At 56.6% G+C, this 18,359-nt stretch overlaps 4 protein-coding genes across 4 annotated transcripts; 3 read left to right on the top strand and 1 right to left on the bottom strand.

Annotated features, from left to right (window-relative positions):
- The first annotated feature begins 3,222 nt into the window (after positions 1-3,222).
- On the top strand, positions 3,223-7,759 carry F5144DRAFT_174017 (uncharacterized protein). Its single transcript, XM_066782649.1, has 5 exons — positions 3,223-3,967; positions 4,076-4,441; positions 4,514-5,345; positions 5,431-6,378; positions 6,437-7,759. Exons 1-5 carry the CDS (start codon positions 3,718-3,720, stop codon positions 7,710-7,712), a joined length of 3,672 nt encoding a protein of 1,223 aa, XP_066644583.1. The 5' UTR covers positions 3,223-3,717; the 3' UTR covers positions 7,713-7,759.
- Positions 7,760-9,487: 1,728 nt separating this feature from the next.
- Positions 9,488-11,932, top strand: F5144DRAFT_591483 (major facilitator superfamily domain-containing protein; the record flags this gene model as incomplete). Its single annotated transcript, XM_066790283.1, has 4 exons — positions 9,488-9,693; positions 9,756-9,886; positions 9,939-11,452; positions 11,801-11,932. The coding sequence occupies 4 exons, from the start codon at positions 9,488-9,490 to the stop codon at positions 11,930-11,932; spliced, it is 1,983 nt and encodes a 660-aa protein (XP_066644582.1).
- A 1,635-nt stretch (positions 11,933-13,567) lies between these two features.
- Positions 13,568-15,109, bottom strand: F5144DRAFT_601048 (Saccharopine dehydrogenase-domain-containing protein; the record flags this gene model as incomplete). The annotated part of the gene is made up of 4 exons (XM_066791122.1): positions 13,568-13,725; positions 13,831-14,444; positions 14,503-14,992; positions 15,055-15,109. The coding sequence occupies 4 exons, from the start codon at positions 15,107-15,109 to the stop codon at positions 13,568-13,570; spliced, it is 1,317 nt and encodes a 438-aa protein (XP_066644581.1).
- Positions 15,110-15,868: 759 nt separating this feature from the next.
- Positions 15,869-17,004, top strand: F5144DRAFT_601047 (60S ribosomal protein eL43; the record flags this gene model as incomplete). Its single annotated transcript, XM_066791121.1, has 8 exons — positions 15,869-15,907; positions 15,977-15,987; positions 16,383-16,414; positions 16,469-16,504; positions 16,622-16,636; positions 16,688-16,719; positions 16,835-16,884; positions 16,941-17,004. The coding sequence occupies 8 exons, from the start codon at positions 15,869-15,871 to the stop codon at positions 17,002-17,004; spliced, it is 279 nt and encodes a 92-aa protein (XP_066644580.1).
- Between the last annotated feature and the right edge of the window lie 1,355 nt (positions 17,005-18,359).

Genomic DNA, 18,359 nt, shown 5'->3' with positions numbered 1-18,359 from the left:
AGGTATGATTTCGTGGGGCTTGAACAGTTGAAACCGTTCTGAACCGGCAACCTGAAGGACAAGTCCCATTATTGCAGTTTGTTCTTACGGTGCGGTCTCCGTCATTCCTGGCAAGGACCGCTGGGCTGTGGAGACTTGGTAACTATGTGTTGCACCAAAAAAGCTGTGCCCCCCACGGAAAAAGTATCTCGAGACGTGGACCGATGTATCGTGGCGGCGGTGTTGTCGGCTCAACCTCATCCCGTGTCTTGTGATTTCGTTCTGCCAGACCGAGCCCTTCGAGAAGGGCGCTGGTGTCGGCAACACCGTGGTGAACCGTGGAGCTCCAGTACTTATAGCCAGTTAACTGACGAGATTACTTCACGACGCCGTTTACAGGACCGTTTTCACCAACCGCTTTCGGTTACGGGCGTCCCCCAGCCAATCCAAGCCGCAGGTGACAGATCCATCTGCTGCTGCTGCTGCTCTCTCTGGGACTGATGCCGATTCGACCCAAGAGGCGGGATCAAGCGACCCTCTTTTGACGTCCCTCTTTGCGCGAGGACTGCCATCGCTAGGAGATTGATGAACAACCACCTCACGAATCAGCAGGGGCCTTCATGATCCCGACACTGGGCGACTGGGCCGTCGAACGACAGGGATCTCCGACTATGTGTCGCCAGGAGAATATCGCATTTCTCCTCTACTGTGTAAGACTGTGTAACTGAGATCCGAGGTTGGCAACCCTTGTTTGACAAGATCCGTTGTTTGCGAGGGGGGGGGCCGGTTTCCGACGAGGAGAAGCCTTCTAGCGCTTCGATTCCCTTCCCGAACCCGATCTCAGCAGCACTTTGAAGCCACGAGACGACTTGGCGCTGCCTTTTCGCTGGTCCTGCATTACTAGGTCCCCCACCGAAAAAACCATGACTTCGCCGGAATAGGAGGGTCTATTGATCTAGCGCACGGACAGTGCAGCGAACGGCTCGTTGGCGAACCTGGATCATCCCATCACCTGGCTTCGATGCGACGAATGGAAAAAACCGATGGAGGATCTACCGGATCTCGAACTATTTACCATTTTAGAAGGCGCCCGAATGGCCAGTGGCGGACGGGGGTGTTGGACCAACGACAGCCAACTCGCAGAGGATAAAATGATAGTTATTCGTCGATCGCCGCAAACTGTCAAGAATGGAAACGCGAAAAAGGTACGGCGAACTCCGATTTGGACCATGGAGATCGCCACCTGGGCAAATTCTGGACGATGTACAGGTTGAGGCAACAACCGATATCCTCGGAATGTCTTAAGAAGACAGGGAGGCTAAAGCCACGTAAAGTGTAACTAACCAAAGTCGTGAGGTTGGGAGCTTCGAGAAGGCCGCCATGGAATTCGTGGCTGCATTGGGGGACGATTGCAGCGAGTCGGGCGCCTGAATCGTCTGTTGTTGCTGTTTTCGGGAACCTTGCGCCGCTAGCTTCATCCGAACACAGGCAGTGCCGGGCTTGTTTCGGTGTTGGTGGGAGAATGTGGTTTCCTCCTGTTGGGCCCGTCTCGGGTGCTCGGTGGATTTTTTGACAGAGATATCCATCATCTTACCAGGAAGCTTCAGCTCTCAAGCAACAAAATGATAACTGGGCTAGCTGTCGCCCAAGAACTGCCCAAGGCCAACCATTTGTTGATTTCAGCAAGCGGTCGCCGAGACCCAACGCCACGTGCGACTTGCCACGCGCTGGCGCTTGTTCAGAACAAGGAATGGGTTCGTCCCGAGACAACATCGCTGAACCTGGTCATTTTTGGGTCTCGTCAAAACGAACATCTGCTGCTCAACTTTTGAAGCAACGATTCGTTCCGGCTGTCGTTGGACTTTTACCACTTGCAGGGGTTTGTCAATTCTGTAATTCTGAAGCGCCCCGATCTCGAAAATCCCTGTATTTCGCGTACGAAAAGAAACAGCACGCCCAGAGAACAAGCAGCAAGTACTTAACCTGAGTTAACCGCCAGGATCAGCCGCCCAGGCAAACTCATAAAAACCGGTCATTTGTTCCCGCCAACCCCCTTCACTTGGCTGCAGAATCCTGCGTCAATGTGCCGTGGTTGCGGTGCTGTCCGAGGCACGGACGCAGTGGGTTGGTGCAAGGAACGGAGCCAGCAGTTTTCTCTCCACCTTGCCGTCCGTCCCTTTTCTTGCTTTCTTATGGAAGTGGGAATAGGATGGACGTTCCAGCGCGGCGTAGGAGAAATCGGCTGCCATGATTGCCCTGGAAGGTATATCCACCTACCTCATTGAGCGCATCTATGGGTGGTTACAGGAACACCGTTAGTAAACTGCGCCGCGTCTGGGTAGCCTCCAAGTCCCTTTGCCGCGTGCCTGCGGCGGTCTCGAAGCAGCGGGAACGTGGAATTTAATGTGGAAATGTGGAAATGTGGAAACGGTGGAAAAGACCGTTTCCTAATTCCCGTCAACCACCAGCCGTTCCCCTTTCCTCGAAGGGCAAGGGAGAAAAGTCGTTGCCCGTCAGTGCCCGTCCCTTTTGTCTGGGAACCAATGATTCGAACCCTGCAATTCTGGGCAAATATAAGAGGCTGTTGTTGGCCTGCATATTCCCCGGTAATTATGTCGTGCGAGGAATTGACCCAGGGAACCCACCGCGGAAGCGACGACGAAGCTGCAAGCAGGGGACAGGGCTGATAGCTCCCTTGTCTCTTATTTGACCCGCCGACCCCAGACCAGCCACTGGCCCAGGGATTGAAGACCCTCCACCATCCCCCCAAACTTTCCCCTCTGCTGCGCTGCGTGTGATGCCGCAGGAACGCGACCGGCCACGCCCTTGGTTCGGAGGTCGCCTTATAATACAATTTTCTTATATGGCCCCATTTTGAGCTTTCTGGCCACTCGCGACGCTTCCGAGCAACACTCTTGCCCACCCCATTGACCAACGACGGTCCCGGAACTCTGCGTCTCTTGCTTTTGCGAAGCGCTGCGACCAAAGACAAGGTTCCGTTTTGCCGCGCTCAAGACCGGGAATTTCGAAGAACGCGCGAGTGGCGGCTCCTCACCCAACGGCCAGTTTCTTTTTATGAGCTTCCGTTGAACACAGCACCAAACCCGACGCACATGTACATACACTACAGACAGCGTTCCTCCAACGAAGCCACGACTTTCGGCTCACTCAGCGACGGCATCGACACGGTCTGGTGACAGGATTCTGAATTCGAACGCCGGGTGGACGGTCTTGAAATCCCCCTATTCGCCCTTGGTGCACAACCCTCTGCGGCGCATTCTGCAGATATAACGGCGCAAAAAGAAAAACGGCCCCTCAACGTCACCCCCAAAATCGACTGAGCTCGTGGGGAGGGGAAAGCCTTTTCTTTTTCTCTTCTGCGACAAGTCAGCACGGCATGCCCCGACCCCTGCCCTCAGATCGGTTGCCGCATTGTTGATAGCGCCCCTGAAACACGGCACTGTCAAGGGTGTCTACCTTAGGATTCCCAACCGGGACGGGAGCAAGCGTCACCTTTTTCGGTCTGTGACAATCACAAGCCAACAGACAAAAGATCTTCCGGAACCCTGAACACCGAACCGACGGCACACCTCAGTCGTCGCCTCACCCGCAACTCGTCTCACGCTCAGTTGACGTAGCGGGCGGATCTTTGCTCCGGCATAGTTGGGTAAAGGAGACGACGAAAGCAGGTCAACGGCAGTACAGCGTCGGCGCACCCGCGCACACACCCACACACACATGTTCAGCAGATCCCATAGATCTCGCAACAGCAAGGCCCAGGGTTTTGCAAACGACCAGGACCGCAAGTCGCCCAGCCTCCACCGGTCGTTATTTTCTGAGCTCGGGCTCGGTGGCTCCAACTCGTCGACCGCGCGGCTCGGCGGGAGCAGCGCACGGGGGACCGACTACGGCCGACCGACCTACGATTACGCTAGCAGCACTGCTTCCGCACGCTCCTACGGCGCTTCTGCATCATACCCCGAGAAGAGTAGGTTTATGTTCCGTCTGTCTGCATGGCCTCAACTGGTTACTTCCTAGCTACGTCCTAGTCACGTCCTTCATGAACCCACGGCTGATTTTTGCCTTGAATGAGTAGGTCATTCTATCACCTCTAGGACACCCGGCACACCATCACTCTCCTATCAATCAGCTGCTTCGATCAACACAGATTTGTCACACGAAACCAGCTCTATAATCACATCCACGGCAGACAGCGTGATGAGTTCAGACAGAACCCGAACGCGCCGAGAGCGCACTTTCGTAGGGAGCGAGTGTGCCGTCTGCGAGGAACCTCTTGAACACACTCTCCGCGGTGAAAGGATACTACAGTTTTCATGCGCCCATGTATCACACGAGGCCTGCTTCTACGAGTTTATGAAAGATTTCGAGTCACAGTATTGCCCAACATGTAATGCGCCTTTACATTTGGATACAAGCCGCGGAGGGAATGTCCTGGATATAGGTGAGCTCACCCGAAGCCTAAGACGGGTCTTGTCGATCTGATATTTGAGCGGTTACTGACCAGCGAGCTCAGAGAAAATAAGCAACATGGTCCGCGCGGTCTCTGTGAATGATACACGATCCCAAGCTACCCCCACTCCTACACCATCACATTGGGACGACCAACAAGGACGACCTGGCCCCACTGGGCATAGTGGACATGATAGGCACGGTGGGCACCCCGGGCCCGGTGGGCACGCAGGACCTGGTGGGCATGCCGGGCCCGGCGGGCATAGCGGGCATAGCGGGCACAACGGGCACAACGGGCACAACGGGCACAGCGTTCACAGCGGCCACAGCGGCCATAGCCCGCACGGCGGTTCACGAGACGGCCCACCTAGAAGCAACATGCGTGACAATCGTGATAACCGTGACGCTGCGTCATCAGAACACCGTTACCACGGGCAACGACATGTGCGGAGTGACAGTGAGGCCACGGGCGTGGCGTCCTCGGGAGGATACCCGGAGACAACCCAGAGCGGGCCGCCACGACGACACGACTACGACGTCCAAGCCATGGAAACGTCACTATCAAGTCCCCGGGCGGTAACACGAAACCCTATCCCAGCCCCAACGGTGACAGTTCGCTCCGAGTTTCCGACAATCAGCCGGTCACGACAGCAACAAACGCTTACTTGCCTTGTCACCATTGAGGTACCAGACAGCAACTGGCGGCCAGACCCCGAGGACCTGCAGAGTGCACCCCCGCCCCTAGCGCCGCCGAAGGTGGAAGAACCGATACGGGCGCCATCTCCTGCTCGCAGCGCCCCCCGGTTTTATCCCTACGAGTCCCCCGAAGTGCTCCTCGAGATGACGGAGAACCTGCGGAGCCGCGTGGATAACTGGCATGGCCTGGACTTTGGTCGGTAAGTGGGAGGCGGTCTCGGCCCCGGTGTCCTAATCAGGACTTCGTGACATCAGAAGGATGGAGTGACTAACGCGTGATATTAGGTTCGGAAAGCTTCGCCTCTACGGCACCCTTCGCGTTGGCAAGGACAGGAAGTCATGGCAGGAGCTAGAGTGTTTCCTCTTCGCTGAGATGCTCATCTGCGTCAAGGAGAAGAAGCACCCCCAACCGCAACAGGAACAATGGGGAGACGATGCCTCGCGTAAAGCGGTCCGCTGCACGCTCAAGGGGTCTATTCTCATCAAGAAGCATCTCAATGAGGTGTCGGAAACCGGCCACGTCGACGAGAACGTTCTAACGCTCAGCCTGTCGGTCGCCGAGCTACCCCAGTTTCACCTCCGGTTCGAAAACCGGAATCAGCTCAAGCTATGGCAGCAAGCCCTGCTCGACCTCAACGCGATCGAGACATCACCAGTCCGCAGCCCTGACTACGACCGAGGTGAATTTTCCGAGACGGACGAGGAAGAGTGGCAGCGGGCCGGCCGGCCACAACGCGTGTCATCGATGGGCTCGTCGTGGGGTGGTGCGAAATCGGCTACAACTGCCCCCACCGAGTACACCAGTCTTGCCCGCAGCCCGCTGCTGCCTTCGATTCACGTGCCCGTCGACGTGGTAGTTGTGGTCCCCATCTCGGCCTCCATGCAGGGGGTCAAGATCAACCTCGTTCGGGACGCTCTCCGGTTCATGGTGCAGGCGCTCGGGGAACGCGACCGCATGGGTCTCGTAACGTTTGGGTCCTCAGGTGGCGGTGTCCCGATCGTTGGTATGACCACCAAGGCATGGTCTGGCTGGGGCAACGTGCTCAGCTCCATCAAGCCCGTGGGGCAGAAGAGCCACCGTGCAGATGTCGTCGAAGGTGCCAATGTGGCCATGGATCTGTTGATGGGCCGCAAGTTCAACAACCCCATCGCCACGATTATGCTCATCAGCGACGCCTCAACGTCTGACACCGACAGCGTCGACTTTGTCGTTTCTCGGGCTGAGGCCGCTAAGTAAGCATCCCCCCTTGAAATCCGTTTTGGCATATGCAACATGATCTAACTAAACTAGAATCACCATTCACTCCTTTGGCTTGGGTATGACGCACAAGCCGGACACGATGATTGAGCTCTCGACCAGGACAAAGGCGTCATATACGTACGTCAAGGATTGGATGATGCTCCGCGAGTGTCTTGCTGGTTGTCTCGGCTCGATGCAGTCGCTGTCACACCAGAATGTCAAGCTGAAGCTGAGGCTTCCCGAGGGATCCCCGGCCAAGTTCCACAAGATCAGCGGCGCGCTCCAGATCACAAAACGCGCGACGGGCCGCGACGCAGAGGCATCTCTCGGGGACCTTCGCTTCGGCGACAAGCGAGATATCCTGGTACAGTTGGTCATCATCCCGGATACTTCATCGCAAGAGCAGCTGCCCCAGGACCCCTGGGACAACATCGTCTCGGGACTCGAGGCGCTGGGAGGGTCGATGGACCAGGACGAGCAAAGGGCAGTCTCGGTGGAGGAGGTACCACTAATCCAAGCCGAGATCAGCTGGGGCGACATCCTCCGAGACGGGTCGTCACAGCACACACGACCCAGCCTCTTGGCCATCACCATGCTCCCGGCGGCGAACTCGAAGAAACCGTGGGGGAACACACCACCGATCCCCCCGCACCCACACATCGTGCAGCGGCGGATGGAGCTGCTGACCTCGGACATGCTGACCCGCGCCCTCACGCTGGTCAGCCGCGGCCAGCACGACCGCGCGCACACGCTCCTAAACGAGACCCGCTCCATCCTCAAGGGTCTCGGCAAAGGCGGCCTGCCCCCCGTTCCACCAGCAACGTCCTCCAACAAGTCGCAGCCGTCGACGCCCCACCCGGGCGGCCCCGAAGGGTTCCCCACCGTGTCCGGGACACCCGACCGCAAGAACTCGCCGTCGCCCACCTCCGCCACCCACCCGCACCACCCATCCTCAGGCGGCGGCCCCGGCGCCCCCTTCCCACCCCCCTCCTCCCTAGCCCGGAGCCGGTCCAACGACGCGCTCGGCGGCATGGGCGGCATGGGCGGCGCCGCCGCAGGCATCGACGCGGCGACGGTGGCGGCGCTCGACGCGGAGCTCGAGGCCAGCCTCGAGTGGATCAGCCACCCGGCCGTCTTCGGCCGCGACAGCCGCAAGGCCGTCCTGCAGGCCATCGGCGTCGTGAGCTCCCAGCGCGCGTTCACGTTCCGCACGCCCGTGGAGGGCCTGTGGGCGGGCCGGATTGGCGGGGTCAGGAGGTTGACGGAACGGAGTAGGGAGTGGAGGGCGGATGGGGCCGGGGAGGGCGGGATTATGGAGGAGGCGTGATAGCCTTTAGTCTTGTTCTGCTTTATTCTTCTGGTGTGGTGGAGGGGGGGGAGGGAGTAGGTTGGGTTGTGGTGGGAGGTTGGAAAGGAGTGAGGGGGTTGGAAACGGCAAAGGCATGGGAGGAGGGAGTGGGGAAGGAGGAGGCGTTGGGGTAAAAGGGAAATATCCTCATGCTTTATGGCAATGGTAATGCAATGTTTTCATGTTTTTGGTCATTTTTGGGAGGGGTTGATGGGCGCGCGTGTGGCCGTTGTCTTTCTTCCTGCCCTTCTTGTTACTTGGTTACCCTTCTTGTTGTTCTCGTTGCTCCCCCCCTTTTACCTTTTTGGGTATACTTTTCATTTCTTCCTCTCGATATCCTCTGTGTTATCCTTCTTGATATCCTTTTCGTTTTCTCCTTCTCCATCCCGTTGTATTCCGCGGCGTGGAGGTTAGGCATGGGTGTGTGTGGTTCGCCAACATGAGGGCGCATTTTGTATATACTAGATCTGTCGTGGCGATCTTCACCTCAGCCCTTAACATGGTGGCGATTGTTTTGTTGCGACTTGCTTGACCCCGAATCTGGCCGTGTGATCCAACCTCGTAAGGCAGAAAGATGTCCAGATTGAGGATCTGTATATCTGGAGCCTAGAAATAAGTAGGGGGAATGGAACAGAAGAGAAAAAGAAAACAGTCAACAGGTAGAACATGGGAAGGAAGTGTTCATCACCCCGCTTCTATTTATTTCATTTTCAATCATCTCTCCTCTTAAATATGTACATCTTCAAGAGTCATCCTCCCTTAACCGGGTTTTCCATCCAATAACCATCCCGTCCTTCGGAAGTGACGATCACATTCCAATCTACGCTGGGAACACAGACGATACTCCACAACCCGGTAACCAACGGAGTCTCGGAATTCGGCCGAACACGCGAGTGGAGATTTCATGGGAAGAAGCGGCAACGCGAGCAGGTGCGGGCCCAGCGACCCACTACAGGTGAGTTATCAGATCATTCCGATAATCTGCGGCCAATCATAGCAGCCCACCCGGCAGGATCACGCATGGTTCAGCAGCCTGGTGACCCCACGGATCCGCTCATCCGCTGACTGCCTGCCACAACAACTGCTCTTTGCATTCCAATTTTGGCTGCCCGAGTGAGGGGCATGGGGTTAAGTTGGCAGGTGCCCTGGAAGCGGTGGGGGCCTCGGTTCTCGGGGAAGTTGCCATCAAGTAAGGATTTCAACTTCTTTCTTCTTTTGCTCGCTGGATCGGCCCTGCCAGTTTGCCAGTTGTTCCAACCAGTGCGGGTGCTTTTGACTCGGGTCAGGTCGGCAACTGGCAACCGAATCCTATTGCTGGATCCGACTCCTACTGGACAACACATCTGAAACCTGCATCCAATCCGGCTTGTTTTGGACGTGGGGGACACAAGGGCAGGCAGCTGAAAGGGGCTCAGCGGCATGAGTCAAATAACGCCAGACCCCTGATTAAACAACCGATCATCGCTTTTCATGCCAGCCTTGTGTTTCTTCTTCTAGTCGGGGGCATGAGGCTTTTCTTCTTTCGTTCTTCTTCGTTTTAAAACTGTCTCCCTTCGCAACAACCGCCCCCCGTTAACAACCTGCTCCGTTTCAGCCTCGGCCTTAGACTACAAGTGGCGAATTCATGGGGGCGTTAAATGCTCTCTGTCAGCTTGGGAACTTCAACGTGTAGGCACGGGGGCCACGGATGTGTCTGGTGGGAAACAGCGGCAACAAGGAGTCCCCTTTGCGCACTCAACTCGACCGCCTAGACCATGACGGCAGTCGACGATGATGTCCGGGCGCTACTCATTCCGGGGCAATGCGACATCCGTGAATATGGCGCGGTCATAAACACCCCGGCCAGTTCCGGGCAAGATAGTGCGAGCGACTCCGATTCCGATGTGCAGGATGGCGTCCGGCGTATCGAAGCGGTCGCCCGGACGTGGTCGAAATGGGGATTGGTGGTCGCTTATATGAGGTGGGTGGGCTTGATGATAGAGGAAGAAGTACTCCGTAGACTTGCCGCTGACACTTTGATAGCATTTTACTCATGGCCTTCACCGTGTCACTGGAAGGGCAGGTCACATATTCTTTGGCAGCGTTTGCCGTGAGCTCCTTCAACAACCACTCCCTGCTGTCGACCGTCTACGTCGTCCAGGGCGTCGTAAATGGTTCGTGCAAGGTGCTCCCTGCATCACTACTACCCTCCGCTGACCTGGATAGCCGTCATCAAACCTCCCATGGCAAAGCTTGCGGACGTGTTCGGCCGCTTAGAAGCATTCTGTATCTCCGTCCTCCTGTGCGTTCTAGGTTATATCCAGATGGCAGCTTCGCAAAACGTTCAAACATACGCCTCCGCCCAAATCTTCTACTCGGCCGGGTCGACAGGCCTCCAGATCCTGCAGCAAGTCTTCATCGCCGACACCAGCGACTTTCTCAACCGTGCCCTCTTCTCCAGTCTCCCAGACAGCCCTTTTCTTGTGACGGTATGGATCGGCCCCGCCATCGCCGCTTTCATTTTGGCCAATTCGACTTGGCGGGTGGGCTACGCCATCTGGGCCGTGATCCTCCCCATCGCGTTCCTTCCGCTCGCCTTAAGCCTGCTCCTCAACGGCCGGAAAGCTGAGCGTATGGGCCTCCTTACCAAAAGGCGGCGCAGAAGCCCCACCGGTGATGGCGATTCCCCGCGAGTAGCAGCAAAACGACTCTTCCACGATCTCGACGTCGGGGGCACCCTCCTCCTTTCTGGTGGCCTCTCCCTAATTCTCATCCCCCTCACCCTCGTCTCGCGCTCGCCTTCCGGATGGCACGACCCCAAACTCCTGTTCATGATTCTGATCGGCATCGTCCTCCTGATTCTCTTCCCGTTTTGGGAGTCTCGCGCGCCGCACCCTCTTCTCCCCCTCCAACTCCTCAAATCCCGCACGTTCTGCGCCGGCTGCGCCCTCGGCTTCTTCTATTTTGCCGTCTTCTACATCGCCGTTCAGCCCTACTTTTATTCGTACCTCCTTGTCGCCCTCAACCTGCCCGTTTCGCGCGCGGGGCCCATCACACAGACCTTCTCCTTCGCCTCTACCATCTCCTCCCTCCTCGCCTCGCTCATCATCCGCCGCCTATCCACCCCGCGACCCCGGCCCTTCATTCTCACCGGTGCGGCACTTTACACGGTTGCCATCGCCGTCCTCCTGCACACCCGCACCCGCAACGCGTCGACCGTATCCCTTTTCGCCGCCCAGACTCTGCTTGGCGCCGGCGCCGGCCTGATGCACGTCGCCACTCAACTGATCGTGCAGGCCGCCGCCGCCAGCACGGATGTCCACGGACACGCGCAGCAGTATGTTGGCGTCGCCACCGCGTCCTTCCTGACCCTGGTCCAAGTCGGCGGTGCGGTTGGGTCTGCCGTGTCGGGCGCCGTGTGGGGTCGTCTAGTCCCCGGCAAACTGAGGGCCTACCTGCCCGAGCACGTGCGTGGCGAAGCCGACAAGATCTATGCGAGTGTCGTGGTCGCCTGCAGTTACGCCTGGGGCAGCCCCGAGCGGGAGGCCATCGCCCGGTCGTACCAAGAGACGATCACCGTCCTACTGTGGGTTGCGCTGGTGGCGTGCGGGCCTGTGTTGGGGATGGCCTTGTTGGTGGAGGATTATCGGCTCGACGGGGTGGGGAAGCGAGTTTTTGCGGAGGATGAGGGAAATGAGGAAACGGAGGAGGAAGAGGGGGGACAAGAAGGCGGAGGACAGGTGATAGTGATGGGGGAGACGGATGCTGCGAACATGTGGTGGTCCAAGTGGTGGAGTCGACCGAAGAGTAAGTTAGCATTGGTTTCTGTTTCAAGCGTGCATAGTTAGAAGGGCGAGAGCATGTGTTTCAAGATGATACCCTGATTTTTATTATTTAGAGCAATATATATCATATAACGTGGTTGATCACCGAGCGGTCCATATCACCGAGCGGTCCACTTTCCCTCCGCATCGCAACCTCTTCAGGCAATTAATCCACCACAATACAAGAAAATCAGTTGCACTCAATGCTACTCTCCTCAGCTGACGTCGCCTCATCTTCCTGGCAGGTTCGTACGTTGTGCCCAGTCTTGCCGCATCTTCCGCAGCGCCGCAAAGTCGATAGCCCAGTCTCCGACGTACCCCCTTCCGCCAACCTCCTACCCTATTGCCGTCTACCAGTTTCCTTCTCCGCGATCAAAACCTGTCCTTCCTCTATAGTAAGTGCCCCTCCAGCTCGGAGACGTGTACGCTTAGCCCTCCGGCGCTTTGAAAGGGCCTCGTTCGCCTTCTCAAGAGTTCGGACTCGGTCTTGAAGAAGGGTCATTTCGTGGACAATTAGCTCTGTACCCTTCGCCAGTTGCTTTACAGCAGAAAACATGCTAGTTGGAGAGCTTCCTTGATGATTGGCAATCCGGGTCCGTACATGTTCAGACTGTAAAATAGCCTCGCCAGGTTTATGCGGTGTCTGAGAGACCCATAGGTTGGCCTCTGGGAGGGGGGGGTCCAGTCGGTGTTGGTCTCCGTAGCTTGACGTCAAGCTTCGACAAAACGGCCTGGGGGTTATCCGGCACTAGGCCAGCGCCTCGGAAGCCAGCCCTGATATTTTCAGCTTTCATTGTAGCGAGGTGAGCGGCTTTGAACGCGATGAAGAACTCGGTCTTGGTGATGTGATTGATGTGCGCCTTGATGAAGGCCTCGAGTTCGCGGCCGTACATCCGCTTCAACACGCTAAAACAACCGACATCTAGAGGCTGGGTGATGTGCGAGGAGTGAGCAGGGAGGCAGAGGGTAATAATATTTTGCTCCTTGCAGAACTCTTCAAACTGGGCTGATAGGTGGCTCTCGTGACCATCTAGGACTATCATCCGATACACCCCCTGCCGCTGGGTCTCCGTGTGCTTATGGAAGTGCTTGATCCATTCCAAGCCCGTATCATTGTCTGTCCAGCCGTTGGGGGAGGTCTTGATAACCCAGGAGGGGGGAAGATCGCACTCGGTGTACCAGGAGGCGAGGTGGTTGACGCCCTGTACAATCAAGAATGGTGGCAGCACAAAGCCGTCGCTGCTCACGCACTCAATCGCTGTTGCCCATTCCCGGTTGCCAGGCTGAAGTTGCTTGCCTCGACCGCGTCGATCGGAACGCGTAACAATCATGTTGCTACAGATAATGCCCATCATAAAGTCTATCTCGTCGAAGTTGTAAAAATCGGCGTCTTGGATGCTGTACTTCGCGCGCATGTTGGCCACCAACCGGAACCAGTCCCCAATAATCTTTGGATCTTCGCAGAGGGCTCTCTGGAAGTCGTACGTACGCGAAAAGCGCGTCTTGAGCTCCGGGCGGCGCCGTATGAACCGGTATGCCCACTGCTTGCCAGTTGGTCGCGCGTGACGCGTCGCGAGGAGGAGATCGGCCATATCTTTCACCCCATCAATCCGAGGCGGGAACCCTCGCGAATCTAGATCGAGGATATATCGTACAAGGGTCTCTTCTTCAGCCAAGGTCAGATTGTGCTGTACGTCGCGTTTTCTCAGGCTTTGCGACGCGGCCCTTCATCCGGGCGATGAGGGTCGACTTCGGCACATTATACGTCTGCGCAGCACGTCGGATCGACATTTTTTTGCGCATACGAATTGCTTCGATGGCAAGGATGATTCTGGCTTCTTGCATTTGCATAGACATGGTTTTTGTTGTAGTGTGGTGGAGTTTGAAGGTGGAAGGTCGCGACACGGATGGAAAGTGGACCGCTCGGTGATATGGACCGCTCGGTGATCAACCACGTTATACTGTATCCAAACTGTGGGAAGCCCCTCCTTGAGTGAAAAACATGTTACAGCCTTCTAGCTCTCTAACAACTCAATTCTCCAAAAGCTTGGTTTCAACGTGGAACCCGCCACGGTCCAGCCGGTCAATATACGGTTGGCCCAGACACGCGGCGGTATACACGCCACCAGGAAGGTCGACGTCGTCCTCAAGCAGCGTAGACGCAGCCTCAGCCACTAAAATCCCCGTCACTATTCACCGCACGTTAGCAAAAGCCACCGCCCCATAATCACACCCCCAAACAATGAAAAGAAAGAAAGGGGGAAAAAACAAAAGAAAAACCTAAAAAAACTCACAATAATACGCACTCCCCCTAAACCCCGCCCTACAAACCGCCCTCTCCCCCACCCCCCCATCCCTCACCCCCACTCCCCAATACTCAATCTCATCCCCCCTCGCCACCTCCGCATCCGGCCCCTCCCCGGGCTTATACAGCCAGCGCGCCGCCGCCCGCCGCAGCCACGGCGTCACCATCACCAGGCCCAGCGCCAGCAGCCCGTAGTGGATCGCGATGCCCCTCAGCCAGCTGTGTGGCCGCAGGTACTCGCGGAACGAGAAGTTCGCGCCGTACTGTTGGGATTGGCGGGAGGGGGTCGTGGCCAACAGGCCCCAGGTGCGTTGGACGAGGGCCGCGTCGGTGCTGGCTGCGGGGGAGGTGGTCAGGAGGCCGAGGGGGGGGATGTGGATGAGCCCGGTGAGGGTGGTGAGGAGGCTGCGTTTGGGGCGGGGGGTGGGGTGGGGGTTGTTGGGGTTGTTGTTGGGGTCGTTGTTGTTGGTGTTGTTGTTGTTACCTGCGTTCCGGGGGAGGGGGGAGAGGGCGTAGGGTTTGTATGCGGCGCGGAGTTCGGAGAGGGTGAAGTATTCGAAGATGGTGAGGGCGGTGGTGATGGTGCCGCCTGATGGGGCGGATCTGGAAGGGGGGGTTAGTTTTGGGTGAGGGGAGGGATGAGGGGTGAGGGGCGCCTTACTTGAGGTTGTGGATTGACACGGTCACGTCCCGGATCGGCGACGAGAATTCGGAGCGGATGAAGGAGGCGAGCGACCAGGTGACGAGGTCGGGGGGTGCCGACTCGATGCCGATTTGCGGAAACATAAGGGCGCCGCTTTCTTTGGCCGTGGACTCGTACTTTTTGAGCATCTTGGCGACGAAGGGGACCTCGCCCGTCACATCGAGGTAGTGCGTGCCATTTTCGGCGCAGGCTTTGAAGGCGTGCTCGCCGAGTTTGCCGTAGGGGCCGACAGTGGTGATGAGAATGAAGGTCTTCTTTGCGAGGGCGGCCAGGTCCGAGTCTGTCAGGTTGCAGATCTCGATGCCTGGCTGCACGCGGTCGGCGTTGAGCTTATTGCACTCGGCGACCACATCCTCAAGCTTGGACTGGGAGCGGCCTGCTACTGCCCACTTCAGGTCGGTTGGCAGATGCGTGGTGATGTACTGGGCAGTGTACTTTCCGGTGTAACCTAGCCCGAGTCAGTCTTGTTGAATGCCACATTTGGATGCCTGCAGCTTGAAGTGAACGCACCGGTAGCACCAAAGACGACAATGTCGTATTGGCGGCCATGCTGTTTGGATGGCATGACGAAGGAATCTGTCGTGAGATAACTCTACCCACTTTTTTTTTTCATTTGAAGCTATTCCGAGCTGCAAAAGGGTTCCACGCTCAAGAAGGCCCCCGTCTACGAAGTACAGAGATCGTAATTTACTTGTTTTAGGAATGTTTTTGAAACAGGGGCTCACTAAGGGAACGGTAATGGAAAATCGAGTGAGTTCGGCTCGACGGGAAGTGCAAGTTTAGGTAGAATTGACGATCAACTTAGAATTGCCCGTAACTAATCATTCCTGACCCGCTGTTTCTCCCTTTGACGACATCGACAGCCCCTTTCACCGCCAAGAGTAGCCGAGGTGCAGGCATGGCGAACTGTTTCATTCTCAACTTTGCTAGATTAGGAAGCCACACCGTGTTAGCGGGTTGACTGATTTGATCACATCCATTCATTCTTTGTGGCGTGTTCCCACCCATAGGATAACTCCGACAAGCGCACACTTGGACGCAGCTGCTTCGCCGGCAGGCAATGCGCATATCGATTCCAGCAAGCCCCGCCCACTGCCAAGCAATCTCACATAAAATGTTTTTGGCTGGGGCTTTGGGCTGAAGCCCCGCCCCGCTTTCCTGGCAACTTTTCGGGATAACGGTTCTGCCAGATCCCGCGTTTTTGCACCCCCCGGCCGCACACCAGAAAATTGCAGTACACATTTCTCAAAATCGTCGACGCCCGCCAACACCCAGCGAGTCGCCCATTTGAAGTTTACGTACCACACCCTTCAAACCAGTCAAGATGTCTAAGCGCACGAAGAAGGTCGGCATCTCCGGCAAGGTAAGTTATCGCAATGATTCTCAACCCATTTTTCTGGTGTAATTGTAGCCCGCTGACTCTAGAAAATAGTACGGCACAAGGTTCGTGATCCAACATCTCCTAAGTTAACTTCCCGATGCGCCTTCGACGACAACACTGCTTTTTGTACCCGACCGGTCTCCAATGGAGGTGTGCAGGCAGAAATCCTGCCAGCCTAGGAATTGTCGGGGGATTTATCGCGGGTTGGGTCGTCCAGGGATAGCGGGGGGTTTGTGGATGAAGCGCCCAGCTTCCAGAGAGCTGTTGGCGCCTGCGTGGCTAGTTTGCAAAGAGTGCAGCTTCGCGCAGTACCGCTTCCCACCTCCCCGGACTGAACTGGGCGGCTCAGCTTGTTGAACCGTTCATCTAGCCATTGGGCGGCTCAAGACCGATCGGATACTCTGTCGAAGGCGCAACGATTTATTTCACCCAGGGCATGATGCTAATCCCATACTAGATACGGTGCTTCGCTCCGTAAGCTCGTCAAGAGTAAGCTCTACCCCGCATCGCCCCGGCCGGCATCACTTGCTAACAACCCCATAGAGCAGGAAGTTTCCCAGCACGCCAGGTACACTTGCAGTATGTACCCCCAGGACAGATAGCAGCCGCGCCGCCACGTCACATCTTAACAATGGCGGCATTCGTCATGAGCGCCCGTCTTGGATACTTGTACTAACATACGCTTCCCTTGCGCAGCATTCTGCGGAAAGAGTGAGTAAATTCGGTCTTCCAAGTTTAGAACTTGAGCTAATTCATCAACAGACACCGTTCGTCGTTCGGCCGTTGGCATCTGGGTAAGGCCTCCTGGTGTGGTGCGCCTAGGGTTGCGGCTGCGAATCACACGCCGCTCCGCAACACTAGGCCGCAGCAAGCTTCGGCGTTGGCATATGACTGACTCAACCTCGACAGAACTGCAAGTCGTGCAAGAAGACTATGGCTGGTGGTGCTTACACTGTTGCGTGAGTGACTGTGAATTCCTGGTACCGGCTAAAACCAAGTCTAACCAACGATCTAGGACCCCTGCGGCGGCTGCTATGCGGTCAACTCTCCGCCGTCTCCGCGAGATCACCGAGGTTTAGAGAAGCGTTGGGCGTGCTTTTGCTTTCGGGTTTGGTGTCAAGGAAAAGGACAACGGAGGCTCTGCGGTACACATTCAGCCGTTGGGTACGGCGGGTCGATCAATGACAATTCTTTGAGCAACGACGAGTCCCCGGATTCGAGTCACGATGTCACTTATATGATGCGGGCGAGAGCCAAACTGGCACCGCGGCCCCCCTTTACGACGATAACTGGGGAGAGGCCGTCACGGTCGCCGGATTCTAGACCTTGCAGTTGTCAAATGCCCATGACACATTTTATTGGCTACGCCCTTGGTAGCGCCCTCGCTGCCCTCTGGTGAAGCCCGGCCGGTGCTGACGAGCTTTGGTTCCCCACTTCAGCATGACCTGCCACGCCACCTGAGTCGCAATCGCCGAATGTGAATCCGTGCAAACGAGAAACATGTGCCTGGACAGTCACAACAAGGCCCCCCACGCAGAGGCACGGGTTGTCATGATTGGGGAGATCTTGTCTCGGGTTTGGATCGGGTTACCGAATTGACCGTGTTCAAATTCACCGACACCAGTACCTGATGTTTAGCAGGCCAGCTAGGTAGCCACCAGGGGAATTCTGGGATGATGGAATCAGATGCTCGGTATGGGCTTGGCAACCGGGAACTGTCTCAAACGTTCCGTTCTTCCGCACCCGATCTGGATGAAGTGAAGCCGCGCATCCCAGTCCGGGCAAGGGAACAGCTATCGGTTCGCTTCGACAAAGCTATGTAATTAGATGCTCCGTGCCCTAATAAGTGACACAAAATTGCGAGGGAGCTGTTGAAATAGAGACGGCTCGGTGTTGGAGGTTGATAGTGTGGACACTCCGTATGGTCCACTTGACCCGAAACCACGATGCATTCAGGAATTCAGCGAGTGGTGGCCGATGTGATGCAGGTTGATGGCAAAGCAGTTGATTTACTTCGTATTGTAACTCCAACCCACAAGCCTGCACCTGGGTTGATTGACCCTCTCCCTTACTTGTAGGCGCATGTACCATGGATGTTCTTATTATTCGCCATTCACAACGGTACCTACTTAGTGTAGGTACATACTGTGTACATGGCGTACGACACCATCCCCGTCATCGCCATATCCTACCTCGGATATATCACCAAGTGGATGCAAGCTACAAAACCAACATAGGAATGATCCTGTAACTTGACTGCTCCCATTCATCCCAAGCTTGGTAGGTTTGCCCAGCCACATCCTCCCCCCTCTCCCCCGGCCTTGTCTTGTGAAAGAGACAGTCAGCTGGCCCCGGGAATTGCTCGCCAGCTTGGATGCCACGGGCACTGCTACCCTGCATTATGAAAGACTGTTGATTGGCTGCACCCCGAAGC

This window comes from Chaetomium tenue (genome assembly GCF_020726465.1).
Source record: "Chaetomium tenue strain MPI-SDFR-AT-0079 chromosome Unknown F5144scaffold_3, whole genome shotgun sequence".
NCBI lineage: Eukaryota > Fungi > Ascomycota > Sordariomycetes > Sordariales > Chaetomiaceae > Chaetomium > Chaetomium tenue.
The sequence above is the reverse complement of the archived record's forward strand: the minus strand, read 5'-3'. Positions and strand labels throughout refer to the sequence as shown.